Below are 20,019 nucleotides of genomic sequence, written 5' to 3'. Positions count from 1 at the left end.
TTGTATGCTTTTTTTTTTTTTAAATGTATGATACATAATGGATTCGTTTTTGCAGAATGCAGCCTCTACTTAAACTCCACCTCAATTAAAGCTTGTCGTGGATCAAAGACATGGTGGCAATTATACCTTAGATGCGAGTATGTTTGGCAAAGGGCGAGGAGCTGGATAAGGAACAATTGCTCATTATACATCATTCGCTCCGGCTCCAGGCTGGGGGCGGTGGGCTGGGCCCTGGGGGGCGGGGTGTAGCTGCAGGTGGAGGGAGATGTAGGTCTGGGCTGAACAGACCCTTCTCTTGCCACCAGCTGCCGCCTCGCTGGGCTCTCTCAGCACTGGACCTGGCAAGGGGACACCAGATGTCGGAGGCACTAGAAATCTGCCAGTCAGACCCATTCTCTGTCCAGAGAAAGAATATGAAGGCTTGAGAGGGGAGGAGGCTGCATCAAGGCATGGAGTGTGGGGAAGAGAGAGCTGGGAGCGAGCAAGGTGCCAGGCAGCAGGGAGGTGTGAACAGTGTGTGCGGGAGGCGGTGGGGGGTGCGGCTGCTCCAGGCCACATCCTACCCGAGTCTCTTCTGGGTGAATCTTCTGCTGTCCTCCTAGTGCCCAACCCTGTCTCAGTTCCCACTGAGGACCTACCAGAAGCACGAGGATGATGGGGCCCTGGTAGATGTAGTCCACTAGGTCGCCGGGCTCCTTGCCAAACCAGCACCTGCAAAGTAGGCTGTAAGTGGCCTGCTGACCCAGAGCCTGGGGATGACTGCAGACTTGGGGCCAGGGTCCTCCAGCATAACCCTTTCTGAGACTCAATCTCCATGGCTGCTCCTTCCCAAAAAGCTTGGATGGATAGACAGCCCCACTGACAATCCTGGACTACCTTTTGCCTTACATGGAGGGTCTGGTCTCCCCAGGCAGACTGAGGCAGGCACTGGGGCTCCTCCTCCTCCATGCTCCCCGACCCATCCCAGACTGCTGGGCCCAGAGGGCTGGACCTGCAGGAGGCTTGTGAGTGAAGGGAGAGCTGGGCTCCCCATTGCAGGCTCAGGGCCCAACTGCCCGTACCACCTGTTCCCGCACTGCTTGCAACCCGCCGCTCCTTGTGCCAGGCACTCAGCTGCACAAAGCAGCAGATGTGGAGGTGGGAGCCTTCTCCCAGCCCGATTCCTGGCCTCAGTCACCCAGCGAAGGGAGCCCACTGCTACGGAAGGCTTGGTTATTCTCCGGAGATGATGGGGGGTGGAGAAGCCTCGGGGTCTGGGGGAAGGGCTGGCCCAGGACCCAGTCTGGCTCTGCCAGTAACTCCTACTGGAGCTGAGGAAGGGCCCCACAGACATTGGGAAATTCAGACTGTGTCCTCCACAACCTCAGAGGTCATCCAGTGCACACTGCCGCAAGTAGGAATCTCCCCTGCGGCCTCCCAGCACCGGGGTTTCTATGTTTTGTTTGGACACCCCCTGTAACTGGAAGCTCACTACCTCTCAAGGCAGCCCTCTTATTCTTGGGCAGATTTTATCATTAGGAGTTCTTCCTAATGCTAAGTTCCTGGAACGCGCCCCATTCCCGCCCCTGCCCCAAAATCCCATCTGCTCTCTCCAGCCTCAGAGACCCCTTTAAGATCTGTATACAGAGACTGACATTCCCTTGTACCCTCTTCTCTCAGCTGTTGGCACCTGACTTCCCAGCCGCTCCTTGGCTGACCCGTGGCCAGAGTTGCTGTCATCTGGGCCAAGGGCTGAGTATTTCAAAGTCTCTGGTGCAGAAAGGGTCCCAAGATGGGACACTGCACCCCAGGCAGAGACTCGGATGCCAGAATAAAACACGCACCCATGGACCTGGCTGGGGCGTCTGTGAGAGGCTCAATGTTACAGCCTTGGATGTGCTCTGGGCTGAAAGCCGGGAGCTCTTGCCCTCCTCCATATACCCCAGGCCAGGCCTGCCCCATTCAACTCTAGGCTGGAGGCTTTACTGGAGGCCAAGGGGGTCAAGCATCAGGTGTTTAAAGGAACCATGATTCCTAGCTCGATGCAACAAAGCTGACTTGACACATGAGCATCTCAGGGTGCTGGGGAAATCTTTTTAATTTAAGGACAACAGAAAAGTGAATCTGTCCTAGCGTGGCTGCAATTCCTGCCCCGTGGCTTGGCTGGAACCCAGGGCTGACTTGTCCTAACATCCCTCTGACCCCCATGGAGGGCCTGTCTTACTTACTGTTCATTCTCGTAGTAGAGTTTGCCAATGGCCCAGGCGATGATAATGGGGCAGGGGATGCCTGAAAGAAGGACAGACATGGACAGACAGGTGGTCAGGAGCCCCTCTTGTAGAATAAAGGGGGGAGGGACCACAAGGGGCTTGAATCATGTTTCCAATCATCCAACTGCAGGCCATCCATGACCCCAGGGGGTCCTGTCCCTAGACCCCCGCCCTCAGCCCTCCCCTCCTCTCAGTCACCCCCTCCAAGCAGGTCAGAGAGATGAGAGATGGCGTGATTTTCTGAGATTTTTTTGATAGAGAAATGGAGCTGGCCAGCTTCTCTTTTAAAGCCAGAGACAAAGGTCTTTGGATTGGCCATTCCAGACAAGAAGAAGAGGGCTCTTTGTGGAATGTCCTTTTGGAGGGACAATTTGCTCCTCCCTCGCCAGCGTGGTGGGGAGTGGCTGCATCTTTGGGCCGTCCCAGGGGTGGTAGACAGCAATGTGATACTGTCCTTGGACACAAGATGAAGGGAAGTGACCCTGCTGGCAGTACCCTCTCCCACTAGGCCCTCCTGGACCCCCGGGACCCTCACACCATCCGATGAAGAGGAAGAGCCACTTGCGCAGGCGCTCAGTGGAGTAGGTCATGACGATGGCCGTGTGCAGGTAGCAGCCCTCCACGAACATCCAGAAGAAGTTAGTCACCACGAAGTAGTTGAAGATGGTGGTGATGCAGCGGCACCAGACCTGCACGGGGTGGGCAGCAGTCAGCGGCTGCCCAGGGTCAGGGCCCAAGTGCGCAGCACGGGCGCTGGCGGAGGGGAGGCCGTTTGGGTTGGGTCATGGACATGGCGTTAAATATCCTGGAATCACATTCTGGGATGCTTCCTCCTCCCATCATTTCTCTTTCACTTTTTCAGATTAAGTGAAGCTGCCGGGCTCCCCTGGAACCAGGGTGCCTGACTTCTCCCTAGGGCTTTCTAATCTCCCTTTTGCATAAAGAAAGAAGGATCCTGGCTCTGAGTTCTCTTCAGGCAGAGGCTAGAACTGAGTCCTGTTTGTGTTTTCACTGTCTTTTTTTTTGAGTGTCACCTTCAATTCACAGCGAGTCAGACCGGCTTCCATTTAGGGATGGGATATGAAATTTCATGTAGAAAAGAAGTAGTGAGTCAATTAAAAGGAAATTGTGATGGAAACGGTCCAGGGGCTGTGAACATGAGCTGCTGTGGTGGAGGTGATGCTCTGGGTGTAGGAGATCCTGGGCTGAGTGTCAGCACTGCTGCCACTGGAGGGATACTCGCTAACTCCGGGGTCTCCGACGAGTGGCCGCACCTCTCTGAACCTCACCGTGCGGTGGAGAAAATAATGATGCCACCCTGCCAGTTGGTTCAAGGAGATGGAGGACGGCAAAGGCAGGTGCCCAGAAGTAAACGTTGTTGCCATTTGCCTTCTCAGCTGAGGGGAATTTGCTCCTGTCCCTCTGAGCAGGGCTACCCGCCCCTCACAGGGAAGACCGGGGTGCAGGCAGAGGACAAGTCTGCCCAGGGGCACAGGGAGCCACAGCGGCAAGGTCTCCGGCCTCAGGCCAGAGCTCTTATCAACAGACCCTGCCTGGTCAGCCTTCCGAGGGGTTCGTCCCCAGGACACCCTCAGAGCTGAGGCTGGGACCTGGGGACTAGTGGTCAGAGGAGCCCCGTGATGGGGAGCTGATGGCCCCTGTGGACAGCTCAGCCACTCTCTGTCTGGCTCTAATAGCCCTGGCTGTCAGATAATCAGCTGAGCGGATCACAGCCTCCATGGCTTTCCCCCATGGTCCTAACTAAGCCTGATTTGAGGCCCCACGTGGCTGTCTGTATCCTCTGTTCTGAGAAAGTCCTGCTGAGATGGGACTTGAAAGAGCACCCTCCTCCCAACCCTGCTTTTTCTCCAAGATAACAATACTTTATTACTACAAGCCAACCTGGGCTGCAGGGCACCCACACTGGATTGAATTCCATTAGTCCTGGGGCATAGCTCAATGTGGGGCCAAGTTAAGGGTCAAACCAGGCTGGGTACATGCTCAAACGATCCAGAGACAGCGTACTGAGCACTCTCTAATGGTGAGCCAAAGAACTCTGTGCATGGCCCCATCCTAGGCTCTGGTTTTACAAGGACTTGGATACAATACACTAGCAGCTGATACAAACCCAGGATTGGCAGGCAACATGTGGCTGGCCTGCTCAAGATCCTGGTGGTCCAGATGCAGAGGCATCATTACAGTGTCATCTAACCTCTCTGAGCCTCAGTTTTCATGACTGTATAATGGGAAAAAATCCCTTTATAAAAAGGGATAAAAAATATAAAAAATCCCTTAATTCCAAGTGTCTCTTTGGAATTAAGTGAGATAAAGCTAAACAGAGGTTAATTTTAGACTCCCTTTCTCTAAGAGGTCTTTGGGAGGTGCTGAACTCATTAGATGGAGAGCAGAAGAGAATAAACCAAGATCTAGTGTCAGGTTTGTGCTGCTCCCAAGCCCCAGCCTGGCCCCATTCCCCGACCCCTGGCTCTGGAGGGACACTGATTGGGTAGAGGTGAGCTCAGATCCAGGTCCCCACCTAAGGACTGGGCAAGAGAGGTGGGGACACCCAGTGCCCCCCAGGCCCAGCCCCCAACCTCCACCCAGTGACCTCGTTGCTCTCATGCACTTCATGGTCGATGAGCTGCAGCAGGAACCACATGACATTTCTCAGGATGAAGGTAGTGATGAGGTTCCAGTGAATCACGTTCCGAAGACAGCGGATGCTCCTGTGGGAGGCCCAGGTCAGGGGTCAGCCAGGATCAAGTGTCAGCTGGGACAGGCTGCACCTGGGGTCAGAGCTCAGTTGGGGCAGGGGTCAGGGGTCAGCTAGGGTTATGGGTCGGCTAGATCTGGTACCCCTCCCCCCCAACAAGTTCAGGGAGAGACTCAGACTGGGGTGAGGACAGAGCTGTACCAGGAGCCAGATTCCCACTTGTAGTGGCCACGGATGGATCTCCCAGAGCTGCTCCCCCTATGCATCCTGCATCTCTGCCAGAGGTCAGTGCGTGGGCACCTCCCCCAAACCCCTTTTGCTCCCTGGCTCCAGGATCCCCCGAGTGGAGGTGAGAATGTCTGGGACAGGTGAAACGGGTGCCATGGGAGGAGAGCAAGGAGAAAGCAGGGGCAGGGTGGACTCACCGCAGGGCCAGAAAAAGCAGGAAGGCAGCCACAAGAGCTGCCACAGACACGCAGTGACCCAGGTAGTTGACAACGAGGGCAATGTGGTAATGCAGGTCATACTTCCTCTGCTGGATAGACAGACAGACAGACACGTGGGCAGATGGAGGCCAGGGGCATGTGGAGGGTGGGGCTGGGCACGTTAGCGATGGCCACGCTGTGTGTCCTGACCTGGCTCTGCGCTCTCTCAGCCCTGAGTGACTCTTGGTATAAATGGCTGTGGTCAGGACTCCCCAGGTGCAATTTGGGGGCAGATTTGGACACGACGTATTTTGAGATGTGCCAGAGCTGTGGGTATATAGACACTATTTTCTTTTTAATTTTGGAATGGGAGTTTGCCACACCTGTGTTTCATCTCAGCTCAGACCCTAGCGGGCTGAGCAACTGAGGGGGAATCGATTTCTATCTCTGGGACTCAGTTTTGACATCTGTACAATGGAGACAACCTCCTCCTGTCTCAGAAGCAGTGACCTGTGGGTGGTCTGGGGGTGCCTCAGGATCGGTCTGCCCTGGCTGCAGCAATGAGGGGGTGCCTAGTCTGTAGCAATTTTAAGAACAATGTCAAGACCAAACAAAAGTCACTCTGCTTCTTATTATCACCACACACTGGCGATTCTAAACAGAGGCAGTAATTTAAAAAACTTCTTCCTTCCGGGGCAGACTGTCCGGCCACCCGACCCCTGCTTTGGTCTGCCACTGCTCAGAGGGGCTGTGAGACGGAGCGGTAAGGGCAGAGGGCTGGAGGCAACCGCCTTCTGTCCTTTATGACCCATCCAGCTTGCCACTCTTGTGGTTCCCACTGCAGACCCCTTTTGGCTCACATTTTGTATAATCACTTTCTCAGTGTAGACAAATGTTTTTCCTCTGAACTTGGAATTCTTTTGGGGAAAAGTTCCAGCCCCGCTGGGGGCTATAGTGGGCGAATGAGGAGGGGGATTGAGGGGATGGTTTCCATGTGGAGTCATACAATCAGAATGCCAGATGGGGAAACTGAGACCCAGAGGTGGAAGGGAGTCACACAGCCTGTTAGATGTTGGGGCATTGGTTACAAGGTCACTCATTCCCTTCTCATGTCATGTGCCACCTTGCCTGTGTCCGTCTCTAGCCAAGCTCTCCCGAAGGTGGGGCTCCACGTCCCCCCTCCTGTACCCCACCACAGTGTCCCTGAGCACAGGGCAGGACGTGGGGGCAGAGGCAAGAGGTGAAAAAAGTGGTGGTTGGGTGACATAAGGACTGGTTCTGCCACCCTTGGGATCCTCTGTGCTCAGTCTGAGTCCTACTACCTGTACAAGGACCAGGGGCAAGGCAGGTGGGAGCCACTTACCTTATCATCCAAAATGGGCTCACACTGTGAATAGTTGATCCGTGAGGCCCATGTCCCATTCTCCAAGCACTCTCGGTAGGCATTCCCTACAAAAGATGCCAAGTACCAAGAGGCAGGTCACTCCCCTCCTCAAGAACACTCCCTGCCACCCTGGTGTCCACAGGATAAGGTTCATACATCTCAGCCTCTCTAGGCCAGGAAACACACAACGCAGGTCTGAACTTTATGTGAAAGGCATTAATGTGAAAAGTGTACAAAAGACATCACCCACGGTAGCTAAAAGGCATGATAAAACCCATTTTTGATACAATCTTTGACTAGCATTTTGCACATTTTCTTTAATTTTATTCAGAACTGAATGCCACTGTGAGCCCTGGGTTGTGGCTGAAGACTCACTGCTTTCAGCACGCTGGATAATTTCCATCCTTATCTCAATCATTTTCTGCTCATGAGATCCATACTTTTCCCACCAGTATCAGCACTTCCGTTTTCATAATAGCTGCCGTTTACACAGCAGGGGTTTGCCCCATACCAGGTCCTCTTCTAACTGCTTTATTGACGCTTGTCCATTCCATCCTCACAGCCACCCCATGCAGTAGATACTAACATGAACCGATTTTACAGAGGAGGAAACTGAGACACAAGGAGATTAAGCGGCTTGCTAAGGATGCAAAGATGAGAACATTCAAACCCAGAAGGTCTGGCTTCAGGGTCTACATTGTCAACCCCGAGGCTACTGAGGGAGAGGTGCACAGGAAGGTTGGTGATCTGGGGAAACAGGACTGTGCTGCTGACCTAGAGCTGCAGCTGCCTGGGAGACCACCATGTGATCTCTAAATGTTTGAGAACCTGCCTCTGTGTTAAAGCTGGAATATGATGTGGGAAAGGACATTTCAGAGCAACAGTGTTTGATGTGCAAAAGCACAGGTTTTATCGAAGGGGGATGTACAAAGTTCAAGGAACACTTATGCTCTGTTTAAATCCTAGACTGACAGTCAAGATCTAGTTTCTAGGTCACCCGCTCCAGGGAGCCCACCGTGCCACCTCCAGCCCTCACATCTGATAACTCCAAAGCCCTTTGCCAGCCTCTGCTCTGTTTCATTGTATGTATCTTACCTCCCCCACTTACTTACAAATTCTACGTGATCCATTGTTTGGGGGTAATTTGTACTAGGGTTCGGCTCTCTGGCTAATGGGCAGTTGTTTGTGGAGTTTTCTTTGGGGCTTATGTTAGCTACACAATATAAAGCTAATTAAAATAAATAGCTCACAGGACACAGACTCACAGAGCTGGAGGGGAACCTTAGATTGTTTTTGGAAGCAATGAGTTTTGAAATAATTAAGTTACTCAAAAAAAAAAATCCACTTCCGTTGAGCTGACAGTGAGTTAAAAGCAATGGAATTATTAAGGAGCACTTGCTGAAGAGCAGGAACAATGGGGGAGATTCTATTAGCCTAATTATTTTTTAATTTGGTGATCTGAGCTCATAGATTTTTCAAATTTCAGGTTGTTACCGGCCTGTTCCTGCCTCCTGGGCCTGTCGCTTGTTGGCAAGTCCTGCCTCTGGCAGGTCCCTGGCCCGGATGTGAGTCAATCAGGCCAGTGCTGGTCTGAGACCGATTCCGACCCCAACATGAGGACACTAGCTCCTCGCCCCTGGCCATGGCACCCAATTACCCACTTGGGTTTTCTCCTTCCACAAGGAGAACAATAGAAAGTTTGTATGTTAAGAGAATCTGATGCATAGGGTCAGTGATGTTAGTAAACTAAAAGACAGAATATGGCGTGAAGCCAAAAGGACCCGCGTAAAGGCATCTTGGGAAGGTGGGTGCTTTTGTAAAATGAACAGTCCCTTCCTAATGGGTGTTTAGAGTCCATCTCGACAGGCCTGGGTGAGGTGAGACAGACACTCATCCTGGCTGTGGTTCAAAGGACAGAAAAATTGATCTTCAATGGATGTGTTCACAGATGTTATCCAGCTTTCCCGAAGTTCAGTTAAGCTCCTTCCTCCAGGAAGGCCTCTTTGATTGCTCTCATCTCACAGGTCTCTTTCTTTTGAGCCTCCCAACACTCCCATCTCCCTCAGTCCTGACAGCCTGAGCCCCACACTCCAGCTCTTGCTCATGACCTGGCCTTAATTGTTTAGGTGTGTGAATCTGGTCTCTGATCAGTGTGGGGCTCCCTGAAGACATGGACTCAGAATACTCATTTCCCACGTATGATATCTTGTGGTACTGACCATGGAGCAGGCTTGCAGATGGGAGGGGGTCAGGATAGAGATGTTGTTGAGACTTTTCTGGTCCCTTACATCAATGCCCCTGTGATACCAAGTTCTGTGGATTCTGTCTCTTTCCTTTTCTGGAGTCCACCTGCTTCATGCCCATTAATCTTCTTGCCTAGATTAACACAACTGCCTCCTATCTTGCCTCCCTATTGCTTCTCTTGACCCCTCAACTCTCTATCCTTTGACCCCAACTGCCAGAGTGAGCAATGCTAATTTCTTTTTTATTTTTTTAACACTTATTTATTTATTTTAATGGAGGTACTGGGGATTGAACCCAGGACCTCGTGTACACTAAGCATGCACTCTACCCCACCCATGCTGATTTCTGATTAAAAGCCATCATCAGCTTTTTATCACTCTTGGGAATGAAGTCCAACTTTCTTGGTGTGCTATTCAAGGCCCTTGACACTCGGGCCCCAGCCTAACTTTCCTGTCCCATCTCCACCACTTCGCACGCAGTTGAAGTTTGCACGAGCAGTCCTGGCACATACTCAGCTCCATGTGAGCTACTGCTTGAAACACCCTTCCCGCTCGCCCCCATTGCTCACTGACAAACTTCTACGTATCTCTTAACCTCCAGTTTAAATGCAACCTCCTCCTGGAGGCTTCCCAAACATCCAAGGTGTCAAGCAATCTCTTTTTTCCCCCCTCTAAACATCTCCTCTGTGTCTTCCCATCTCTTGAAACATTGGCCTTCATATTCTATTGCCCTTGAACTACAGCAACACATCCACTTCACATCACAGTCCAGTGCACGTGTGCACGTACACATACACACACCTCATATCACTGAATCCAGTTTTGCAGAGTGAAATTTATCTTGACCACAGCTATATTTTTCTTTCTACTCTTTTCTAATGTTTTATATAAAAATGTTAGTCATGACCCACTAAATTTACTTTGCAGTCCACTATTGCACCACATAGCTTGAAAAACGAAAAATCTCTTTTATGGCATTTGCCATAACTCACTATGGGCTTCATCTCTTTGGAATTGGTCCTTCTTTTCTTTGCTACTGAACTTGAGCTCCCTGAAGGCAGACAAGTAGGCAGAGACCATATTGGAGTCAACAGATATCCCCCCTCAGGAGTGAGCCACTGAGCACATGTGGGTTGAATCAAATTGACTCAGATCTGCCAAAACCTTAGAAAGCAGGGTCTGAGACATGGGATGTAGTGGTGGGAGGGGCTTTCCTCTGGGGCCCCAGCCATGCCTGGAAATGAGGCTCTGGCTACAGACACTGGGCACCAGGGGACTGGAAGACAGATGTTCCCAGGTTTTGAGGGAGCTGGCTAATGAGGAGGCTGAGCCTGGCACAGCCCTGGACAGGAGAAAGTAAGACAGAAAGAGTCTCCCCTGGGAACCACAGGAAGACGGGCATGTAAATTCTGAGGGCAGGTGGTCCAGCCAGAATTATGGGGATGGATACAGCGAGGTGGGTGCCTGTTACCACAGCAACACTGGTGGCCTACTGAAGATCGATGCCAATGGTGTGAAGTGTAGTCTGCCAGGGGCATTAAGGTCTGGATGATGCCAGCAAGGTCTTCTCTTCCTGGGCTCTGTGGCCTGGGAAGCCTGGACCCTATCCTCAGCAGTGTGCCAGGACTCTGTCCCCAGAGTGGCCCTGGCCTGTTGAAAGCCCCCATTACAATGGGCTCTCTCCTGTTCAGATGCTGACACTTTGATAAGAGTTCCTAGTTTGGGCAGTCACCTGAGTGATCCAGGAGCTTGGCTGGGAGAAGACGGAGGCCTATATTCTCGCTGTAGTTTTGTCTCTGGCTGATTAAATGACCTTCGTTAACTCTTGCCTTTCTTGGCCTCAGTTTCCCCACTCAGGAAAAGTAATGTAAACTGCTTCTCAGTGATGCTCCTGGCATCTCAGTTGGGTCATGTATTCATTGTGTGTGACTTTTCAATCCACTAAATGCAGTGGTACCCTTGAGCCATTGTGACAACCCCACACATCCATACATCATTTTCAAGTGCTCCCTAGGTTGGCACTTCTGGGGGTTCCCCATAGTCAAACTGGCAGGGTATGGGAGACAAGGACCACGAGGGACCATTTTTGGTGGTAGTTATGAGGAAGAGAGTGCAAGAGACAGGTTGGGCATGGGGAGTGAGCAGGACTGTGGTAAAGGGACAACAGCAACGCAGTCACTAGAAGTCTGGAAAGAAAATGACAAGAAGTGAGGGTGGGAAGGTGCTGGCAGGGAGATGGGAAGGGCCAGAAGCAACAATTTACTGAAAGAATGAAGCCACTGTGCAGGCTTAGAACTTTCAGTACCGCGGCCAGCAGAATGATACCACTCCCCACTTCCCACTATACATAGGCAGGTGGGGGACCTTGGAGAGCTCCTAAACCCTAGTCCTCCGCCGTCTTCATTCAGCCCATGGCCCGGGGCCCAGCCCAAGAAGGTCAGGCCAGTTTATGTCCCTCTTCAAGGCTTAGATTCGGCTCTAGCTCCTCTAGCTGCTTCCATGACTGCTCCAGCCCCCCGAGGGTTCAACTACTCACTTCTCATAGCTCATGCTGGGTCAGGATTATTCTCTCACTGATTTCTGTAAAGGGGCCATGCATTCCCAGCTAGCCGTGGTGGGGTGGGGTGGGGGAGAGGCCTAGGTCACCCTCTCCTCTGGCCCTTTCTTAAGGGCCACCCAGAGCTGAGAACACAGGGGCTCAGGGTGGACTGAAGTGGCGCTGTTGTCTAGGTTACTGGGGAACTCCAAGTGAGGATGAGAGGCTTGGAGTGGGCCAGGAGGACAGTCTGCCACCTTGGACATCCAGGCTCTGCCAAGCTGTGTGGCGAATGCAAACAGTCCCACATGCAGGAGGCACCCAGAGTCTCACACTCCCGTGCCACAGGTAGCTGAGCCCCACCACCAGAACTGCTGATGCTGTAAATCCAGCCTTACATGACACAGGGGTGTCTGTCTGAAATAGTAAACTTGCAGTTAGCATTCTCTAGATCCCAGGCAAGAAAGTACATTAGGAACTGAGTCAGGAGGCAACTTTTCCCTCATTTGGTCTAAAGAGGCCCAAAGAGGGAGAGACTTGTCCAGGATTGCCAGTGTCTGCCCTGGGAGACACTTGCTCATGGGAGACCTGGAGTCAGTGTTTCTGGAAGGGAGAGGCTCTCCCTGCCGCCCTGTGTTCCAGAAGATGTAGCCAGCTGTGCCCCCTCTGCAGTGTCCTAGCCACGCAGTGTCTGGATCCCCAGAGCAGAACATGCATGAGGGGCCAGCTATGCCACCCTCAGTCCCCCGACTGCCTTTCCCTGGAGTTGGACTACTCCAGACACAGCCATCTCCTTCCTGTCTGGCTTGGGACCTTGCTAGGAACTCTCTGACCTTCACCTTGGGTCTCTTTTCTTACTTTTTCAGGGGAAAATCTCTACCACCCAGACTAAGCAGTGATGCTGTGGGCATGACTAATTGCTTTTCACCTCCAGTTAAGACAATTTGGAGAAACATGGCACAATCATGTGCCAAGAGTACAGTTTCCCTGAGTTTCCCAAACAATATATGTCTCCCTGAGTCAACACTCCTGCATTGCTTAGATGCGCTGCAGCTAACCAGGCGGGCTGGCTCTGGGGCCCTGCTTGAACATGTCCTGTCTCGATCTGATCACTGCGTATTGGTGGGGGTGGAAGTGGGGGAAGCTGGGGATGCTCACCGAAGCTCAGAACCAACCTGCCCTAGAAGGAGTGCTGGGTTGAGAGACTGAGAATCTGTCATCACCAGCAAAGTCATCAGGTTGGGAAGGCCCTCCCCAGGGCCATCTGCTTGTGACATTTGGGATGAAGGAAGGGAACTCCTTTCCTATTTCTTCAGTGTTGTGTGGACACTGCTCTCGGGGCCCCATTGTCCATTCTGGACCTCCCCAAATCCTCAGCTCCCTATTTCCAAAGGACTTTTCACTCATGATGACCTTCTGTCCTTGAGTAGGCATGGCTGGCGTAACGTCCACACTCAGAGCAGACAGTGGGGAAACTGAGGCAGGGAGGCACAAGGTAGTTTAATGGAAACCACACTGGGCCCATGAAAAAGGGAAGAGGTGTGAGTGGAATCCAGCTCATTGTGTGGGATCGTTGGCCTCCTCAGGGAAGGGGCAAGTGGGAGGAGGCGCCACCCCTGCTCTGGCCTCTATTGTGCAGGACTCCCTCCCCCCAGTCATCCCTAGCAACACTCAGTGCTTGTCGCCATGACGCCGGCCTGCGGAGGAAGGCGAGGAGAAGGACCCCTAGGCGGAGCTGCTGTCGAACGGATGTCGGGGAAGGGGGCCACGAGATCTCATCCAGCTCACCCCACACTTGCACAGAGAAATGGAGGCCCAAAGAGGAGAAAAACTTGCCCAGAAGTGAGATGAGTAGAATTAGAACTGACTCCTAATCAGAATTTCAGAGAAGTGATGGGGAGTGAGGACATCTCTGGCTGGCAGGATCCTATGTCCTCCTGTTAACATGGGGGTCCGAAGGGGCCACGGGGCTGCCTCTCTCCAGGGGTCTTTGGGGATCAGACCCTTTCAGTGTAAGACAGACAGCCCCCTCCCAGGACACAGAGGCCACAGAGTTGTGGTGCTTCTCGGGGATGACAGAAGGCCAGAACGAGGGCAACCATCCTTGGTGTGGGAGGGACCCTCAAGGCCATGATCCCAGGGACATGACAGCTCCTCCTTCCGAACCCCAAGCCACGCTCTGCTCTCCTTGCTGACAGTACCCTAGCTGTGCATGGGGAGCCCCAAGCAGCACTGTCTCCCAGTCGTGACAGGGCCCCATGAGGTCTGCATGTTTCTGTGTCCTTCACACAGATAAGGAAACTGAGGCCTTGATGAGGGAGGCCTGCCTGTCACTCAGTGAATCACGGCACAGCCAGGACTTAGATGGGACCTCCTGAAGCTGGGTCTGGGTTCCTCCTGCTATTCCTGGCCCCGAGCTCCACCACTGCATGTGCTGTGAAAGGAAATCCCGGCCAGACTCTGGAGCACCTGGTTTGAGGTGGAGGGACTGCATCTGGGGCCCTTGGGAGTGGTCCCTGAGAGTCACCAGGGGTGGCACTTTGCCGTGGGGCTTCCAGGCTCTGCTGCAGTTGCCAGGGTGTAGGGGGAGCGGGCCAGGAAGGATACTGCAGCCTCTGACTTAATGAGTAGATTTAGATAGTACATCCTGCAGCATCCAAGCAGCATCCTTCCAGAGTATTCCAGTCCTCACTATGAAGCTGTGGACAAGCAGTGGGGGCTCTAATGCTAGCAGAACTGATGCCCATGCCCTGGTTTGGCATTCAAGGCCTCCATGACCTTGTTCCCTCTACCCACCTCTTATCTCCATCTCTGTTCCCAGTCTCCCTTCCACCTGACACATCACTGGCCCAATATTTCAAGGCCCCATTCCACAGCACTTCCTCCACGAAGTCTTCCCAACTTGCTTTCCCCGTCTTTTGGAATCAACCTCCTCCCATGTACTCCTACGGCCTTGGCTGTGCTATTTCACTTAACAGCAATATAAAAAAATTCTCTTTAAGAATCTGTCTCCCTCTCTAAAACAGGAGCCCTGGAAAACTAGCTCAGGTCTTATGCATCTTCAAAGACACTGTTTCTAGTGGAGAGAGGGCAATATGTCCACAAACCCAGTAAGAGGTGAGCCTGGGAAGGGAAAGGGCCATTAAGTGACTGGAGATTCCTGGGGAGGGGGTGATGGAAAAGCAGGAGTTGGCTGCACCTTTGGTCTTCCCTGAGATGAAGGGTCTTCAGGCAGAGGAATAGCTGTGAGTCCACTGTTACGCTTCTCAGCTGTCTGAGCCCCAGTGCTGAGGTGGAAAATTGGTTGAGTGTGGGCCAAAAGCTCCCAGAGCCAGCAGAGGCTATTCAGGGCCCTGGCTTTCTGTGTGACCCTGGCAAGTGTCTTTTCCTCTTTGGGCCAGTCATTTCTCACCCTTATGTAGCAGGGGAGGGGAGAAAGCCTGGCCCCTGGGAAGACTTGAGGCATCTGGGTGGCCAGAGCGGTGTCCTTTTCTGCTCCATCTCTCTTCCCTCCTCCTTCCCTCAACCCAGCCCTCAGTGGTGGCCATGCCTGCCCCACCTTCCCTCTCTCCCAGCAGAGAACAGTTCTTATACACAGGGTAACTGCAGACCCTTGGGCTTCAGGGGTCAGGGTGAGACCAGGTCTCACTGGGAACTGGGGATGCAGACCTGAGTTCTTGGAGTCGCAGCTTCTATTCCTCAACCCATAGGCCATCCATCTGGGACCCTCCCTGAGACTCCATCCCAGCACCAGGCCTTCCTCGACAAAAGTGATGCCCTACTGCTTCAAGGCCTTCAATACACACTCCCTCTCCCTCCAGGAAGCCACCCAGGAATGCTCCGGTGCCCAACAAGCCCCTTTCCAATCCCTGACGGTTGGTTTTTGTGAGCTTGGTCTTTAAGCAGCCTGGGGCTCCCCAAGGACAGGACTCAGCCTTTCTCATCACCCCAGCCCCTGTGGCTGGAGACCACCTAGTGTATGTGTTTCCATTTTAACACAATCAGTGCTTCAGTGTGTCTCTCAAGTGGGGTTCTGGGAAGTGGGAACCCGCAGTTCTTCCCATGCGGTTGGGTTAGGTGGGGTGTCTCCTCCCCTGTCCTGACAGATGCCTCAGTACTGATGGGCCCGCTGTTCCCAGGAGGGCATGGTGGGAGCCTGAGGCCTAGTAGCCGAGGCGGAGCTGGGCTGGGCTTAGGGATTTCACAGGAGGAAGATGATCTTGTCCACAAGGCAGCAGTACCCTCCTTTGCAGCCAAGAGGACGGGAGGGACAGGCAAGAGGAGGTAGCAGAGCAGGGCAGATAGAATGAGGGATGGGGGAAGGGAGAGACAGAAGATTTGGGAGGGAGCAGGGATAGAGGGGGTGTAGGGAGAGAGAGGAAGAGAGAGGAAGGGAACTGGAGAGGGAAGATGGAGGGAAGGAGGGAGGGAGAGAAACAACTTACCATAGAAAGAGACAGAGAGAAAAAGTACCCATAGACAGAGACAGAGACAGAACCGCACATACAAATAGAAACAGAGACAGAGCCAGGGAGACAAAGAGAGACACAGAGAGAGAGACACACACACAGAGATGGGCAGAGGAGTTGAACAGTGAGTGAGAGGTAGGGGGAAAATGGAATACAGTGCCCACCTCCAGCCAAACCACTGCTGGGCTAATCCACTCCCCCCCACCAACAGACAGGGAGACTGAGGCCCACTGAGGGGGTGGGCCTTGCCCCAGGTTCTACTGTGTGTGGACCTTATGATAGTTTTGGGTGGTCCAGGGTTTGAACCTGCTTCCCATCTGGGCTCGGGGAAACCCGGGGGAGGCAGAGAACACCTCCTGCCATACAGCTTGAAATGCCAGGCCCTCACCTTCCAGGCAAACTTAGAGCCAGACCTGGAGTGTGGGACCCAAAGCTCCACCCTCCCTCCAACCCAACAGAGGCACCAGCCCTGAGGGAATCAGTGAGGTGGGGCCCCAGAAAATGGAGGTGGGGAGAAAGCTTCCCGGGGGCCACTGCAGGAAGCTTAAGACCCCAAGGCAGTGGTGACAGGAGGAATGTGGCCCATCTAGTGGCCAGGGCTTGTGGTGTGGTCAGGGCCCACTCGGGGAGAGCCAGCGTTTCTCACTGAGCAGCTCTGCCCTGAGTTCTCAGCTGGGGATTCCATATCTGGTTCTCCACCCACCCAGTGATTCCACAAGCTCCCTGATAGCTTTTCAACAAGTTCCTTCTCTGTTTAACCTGGCAGAGTTGCTTTCTGAGAGGCAGTAGAGCTTTGGTTAGAATCTTTGTTCTGTTACAAGCTGTGTCGCTTTGTGAGCCATTTAACTTCTCTGTGCTTCAATTTCCCCACGTCTAATGTAAGGATGGTACTATATTTCTGTCATTGGGTGAGTGTAACGATTAATGAGTTAACAACAGAGGTCAAATGACAAGATACACAGAAACTGAACCACTGAAACGGCAGCATGGGGGTGGGGAGAACCCTGCAGAGGTCTCGGACACCAGTGATCCTGGTTCTGCCACAGACTCGGATATGTGATCACGGACGAGTTTCTTCCCCTTCCTTGGCCATTGCTGCATCTGGAAACAGTTTCTCAGCGAGCATAATCAAGGCTCTGACCTGGTCTCCCAAACTTGCTACCTGTAGCTGCTAGCTGATCACACGTCAGAGAACTCCCGAATACCTTGTCTCCTATCTAAGGTGCTCTCCTGGGCTTTCCCCATCCAGTCAGCTGCATGCTCCACATCTTTACTCAGATGTCCCTCCAGCTCCTCAGAGTCCACATACCCTTAACTGTGCTCAGCATTTTGTGGCTGTGGGTCTCTGACTCCTCCCTCTTCCCTGTCCCACCAGAAGTCTTGTCAATTACAGATGCATCCATGCCCTCCTCCGCTCCTGCAGCCTCCATTTGACCTGGGTGCTACAGTAGCCTCCTAACCCTCCTGCTGCCTCCAGAGACTCTGCGCCCCAAAGCCGAGCTCCTCTGCTCACAAGCTCCCCCAGGCTCCCTCCTGCAATGAAGGTGAAGTCTTCTGCAATGCCCCACGTCATCTGACCAACATCCACCCCTCTGGTCTCATCTGTTTCTTTCTCTTACTACCTGTGCTCTATATAACACTGGCCAGTCCCAAGGTGCAAAACATGGTCCCACCACACTTTCACCTGCTAAAATCCCACCTCTCCCCAGAAGCCCCGCTGAGGGGCCTAAGCACCCCCTGATCCTCCAGGGTGAAAGCATGACTTTTTTTCCTGTCCCTCTAAGCTCTTCTTGCAAACTGTCTCTCATGGAGGCAGTGCTGCCTGGTGGTTAAGAGTGAGAGCTGTGGATCCTCCTGCCCACACTGGTGCTTGGGAGCTGATTATAACCTTGGAAAGTTACTTCACAGCACTGAGCCTCAGTTTTCTCATCTGTAGTATGGGCATAAGAGCAGCACATATCTCAGTGGGCCTTAGGGAGGTGGGAAAGAGGGGGATCGTGTATGCAGAGCTCTCTCAGGGGTAGGTAGCTGGCACATGGAACATGATCCACACTTGGTAGTTTTGTGGCCGATTCTCCATACTTACTAATGCCTAAGCTGCTCGCCCTCTCAAGAATGAGGCTTCAGTGGGGATCTGGCTGTAGCATAACAAAACTGGGCAGAAAGAGGAGCCAGGACCCTTCCTCTTCTTTCCCTAGGCTTCCCATAAGAGCTCTTTTCCTCCCTGTGTCCTTTCTACAGGAAGGATCCCACTGAAAAGGCAAACACAGCAGAAGGGAGCAATGCCCAGGAGGCAGGAGGGGAGAGAAACCAATCACCACATTTTCATTGCCATCAGCTGCCTCTGCTCCTCCCACCTCAGCTGGCTGCACTGCTTAATGGCAATGCTGCTCCTGCCCCCATGCTTCTCCCATTCCCCAGCACTCAGAGTGCGGGCAGCACTTTAGTCCAAATGAAGAAAATTGTTCATTAGTACCAGGGGCTAATTGGCACCACATTTGCCAACCTCGGTGGCGCCCTGAACTTTCTTTAGCTTCTCATTGATGTGATGTGTTTTGGTCTGTGCTCTGGCACCTTTGGGAAGTCTGCCCTGCCTCACCTTCCCTCTTCCTCCCCATCCCACAGCCCCAGTGCACCCACCCACCCCCTAATCAGGGCACTTCTCACTCTGTATTCCTTTTACCTGTTGCAACTGTGAGTGAGAACCTCAATGCCAGTGCAGTGGCCAGCACATAATAGCTGTTTAATAAACTGAATACCGTGCTCAGCTTGGTCATGAAGAAGAGACTGGGGCCCTGCCCTTGGGGGCTCCAGGCTGGCTGGGGAGAAAGGGGACAGCCCAGCCTGGGGTATGAACCAGAGCAGAGATGCCTCAGGTCCATGGGCTGTGGAGGAGATGCCTCATCGCCTCACTTAGCACTTAGTCTCCGGGTTCAAACTGAATCAGGGACCCTGAGCTCCACTGCCCCCACACAGCTCAAAAGATCCTAAAAGTACAGTTTTATAATCTCAGGGCTGGGAAGGAGCATGGAAGTCATTCCTTCTGCTCGCATATCTCCTGGGCTGGTGACCTCACTTCCTCCTAATCATGAATAGAAAGCATGGTCAGATGACACAGAAGTCTTCCTGAGCAGCCCCACTACCTCTATGCCTCCTTCCATCAGGAGCACCACTGCCATTGGACTCCTCGGAGCGCAGCTGCTCTCAGACCACCAGAGCCCTCCGCTGGTGCAGACAGGGGAATGCCGCTTAGCATCAGATGTGGATGCTACTGTCCAGCCCTCTAACCATCTCTCTGGGTGAAGGCCTGAGCTTGGACAGGTGTGTGTGTGTGTGTGTCCACACACTCATGAGGTGATGGGGGAGCTGGGCCACTGTTCAGACACAGACATTCAGAGAGAGGTTGCTACGATGTTTCCAGGATGAGAAGCTCCAGACAAACAGGTGCCCACCACCCACTGTCCAGGATCTCAGGAGGCCCTTTGCAGGTGGGGTGGGGCTGGAGATGTGAGTGGCCACTCAGGGTGGGCTAGTGACTGCGGTGTCCCACAGCCTCACAAGACTCTCCCACTTGGCTCCCATCCAACCTTCCACAGTGCCCCTACTCCCAGAGCCCATACCAAACAACCCCACCTGGACGTTGTGTGACTCCAGCAGCCTCTGCTGCCATCTTCCTCAAAGTGTCAAGCCAGTGATTTGCCAGGAGGAAGGAGGACACAGGCTGTTCTCTCACAGAGGTGGGGGTGGGTTGGTCCTGATTCAGACACTACGCATTACCTGGCTAGCTGAGTCATGCTGCCCACCGCCCCTGACTCACAGCCCAGAGGGCCAGTCAGGGGACATAAAGGTAGGGAAGAGGCAAAACCCCCACACTCTAGCCTAGAAACGTGTAAGCTTTGCACGCCGCCCAACGGAAGACTCACTCCATCTTTCCTACCTCCTGCTCTCCTCCTCTCCCATAGCAGAGTCTGATCACCGCACTCTTCCTGTGGGTTGGGAA

General features: G+C 53.1%; 1 protein-coding gene across 3 annotated transcripts in view; it reads right to left on the bottom strand.

Moving 5' to 3' along the window:
• Positions 1-20,019, bottom strand: part of CRHR2 (corticotropin releasing hormone receptor 2) — a 46,749-nt gene that overhangs the window by 10,338 nt on the left and 16,392 nt on the right. For all 3 annotated transcript variants that reach the window (XM_032483772.1, XM_032483771.1, XM_032483770.1), the window contains 6 exons: positions 6,751-6,836; positions 5,388-5,497; positions 4,858-4,975; positions 2,785-2,938; positions 2,208-2,268; positions 639-711 (listed from right to left, as the gene is read on the bottom strand). In XM_032483772.1, coding sequence (XP_032339663.1) covers positions 639-711; positions 2,208-2,268; positions 2,785-2,938; positions 4,858-4,975; positions 5,388-5,497; positions 6,751-6,836 — 602 coding nt within the window. The remainder of the gene's footprint in view (positions 1-638; positions 712-2,207; positions 2,269-2,784; positions 2,939-4,857; positions 4,976-5,387; positions 5,498-6,750; positions 6,837-20,019) is intronic.

This window comes from Camelus ferus, chromosome 7, assembly GCF_009834535.1.
Source record: "Camelus ferus isolate YT-003-E chromosome 7, BCGSAC_Cfer_1.0, whole genome shotgun sequence".
In the NCBI taxonomy this organism is placed as follows: Eukaryota; Metazoa; Chordata; class Mammalia; order Artiodactyla; family Camelidae; genus Camelus; species Camelus ferus.
This window is presented reverse-complemented; position numbering and strand designations above follow the sequence as displayed.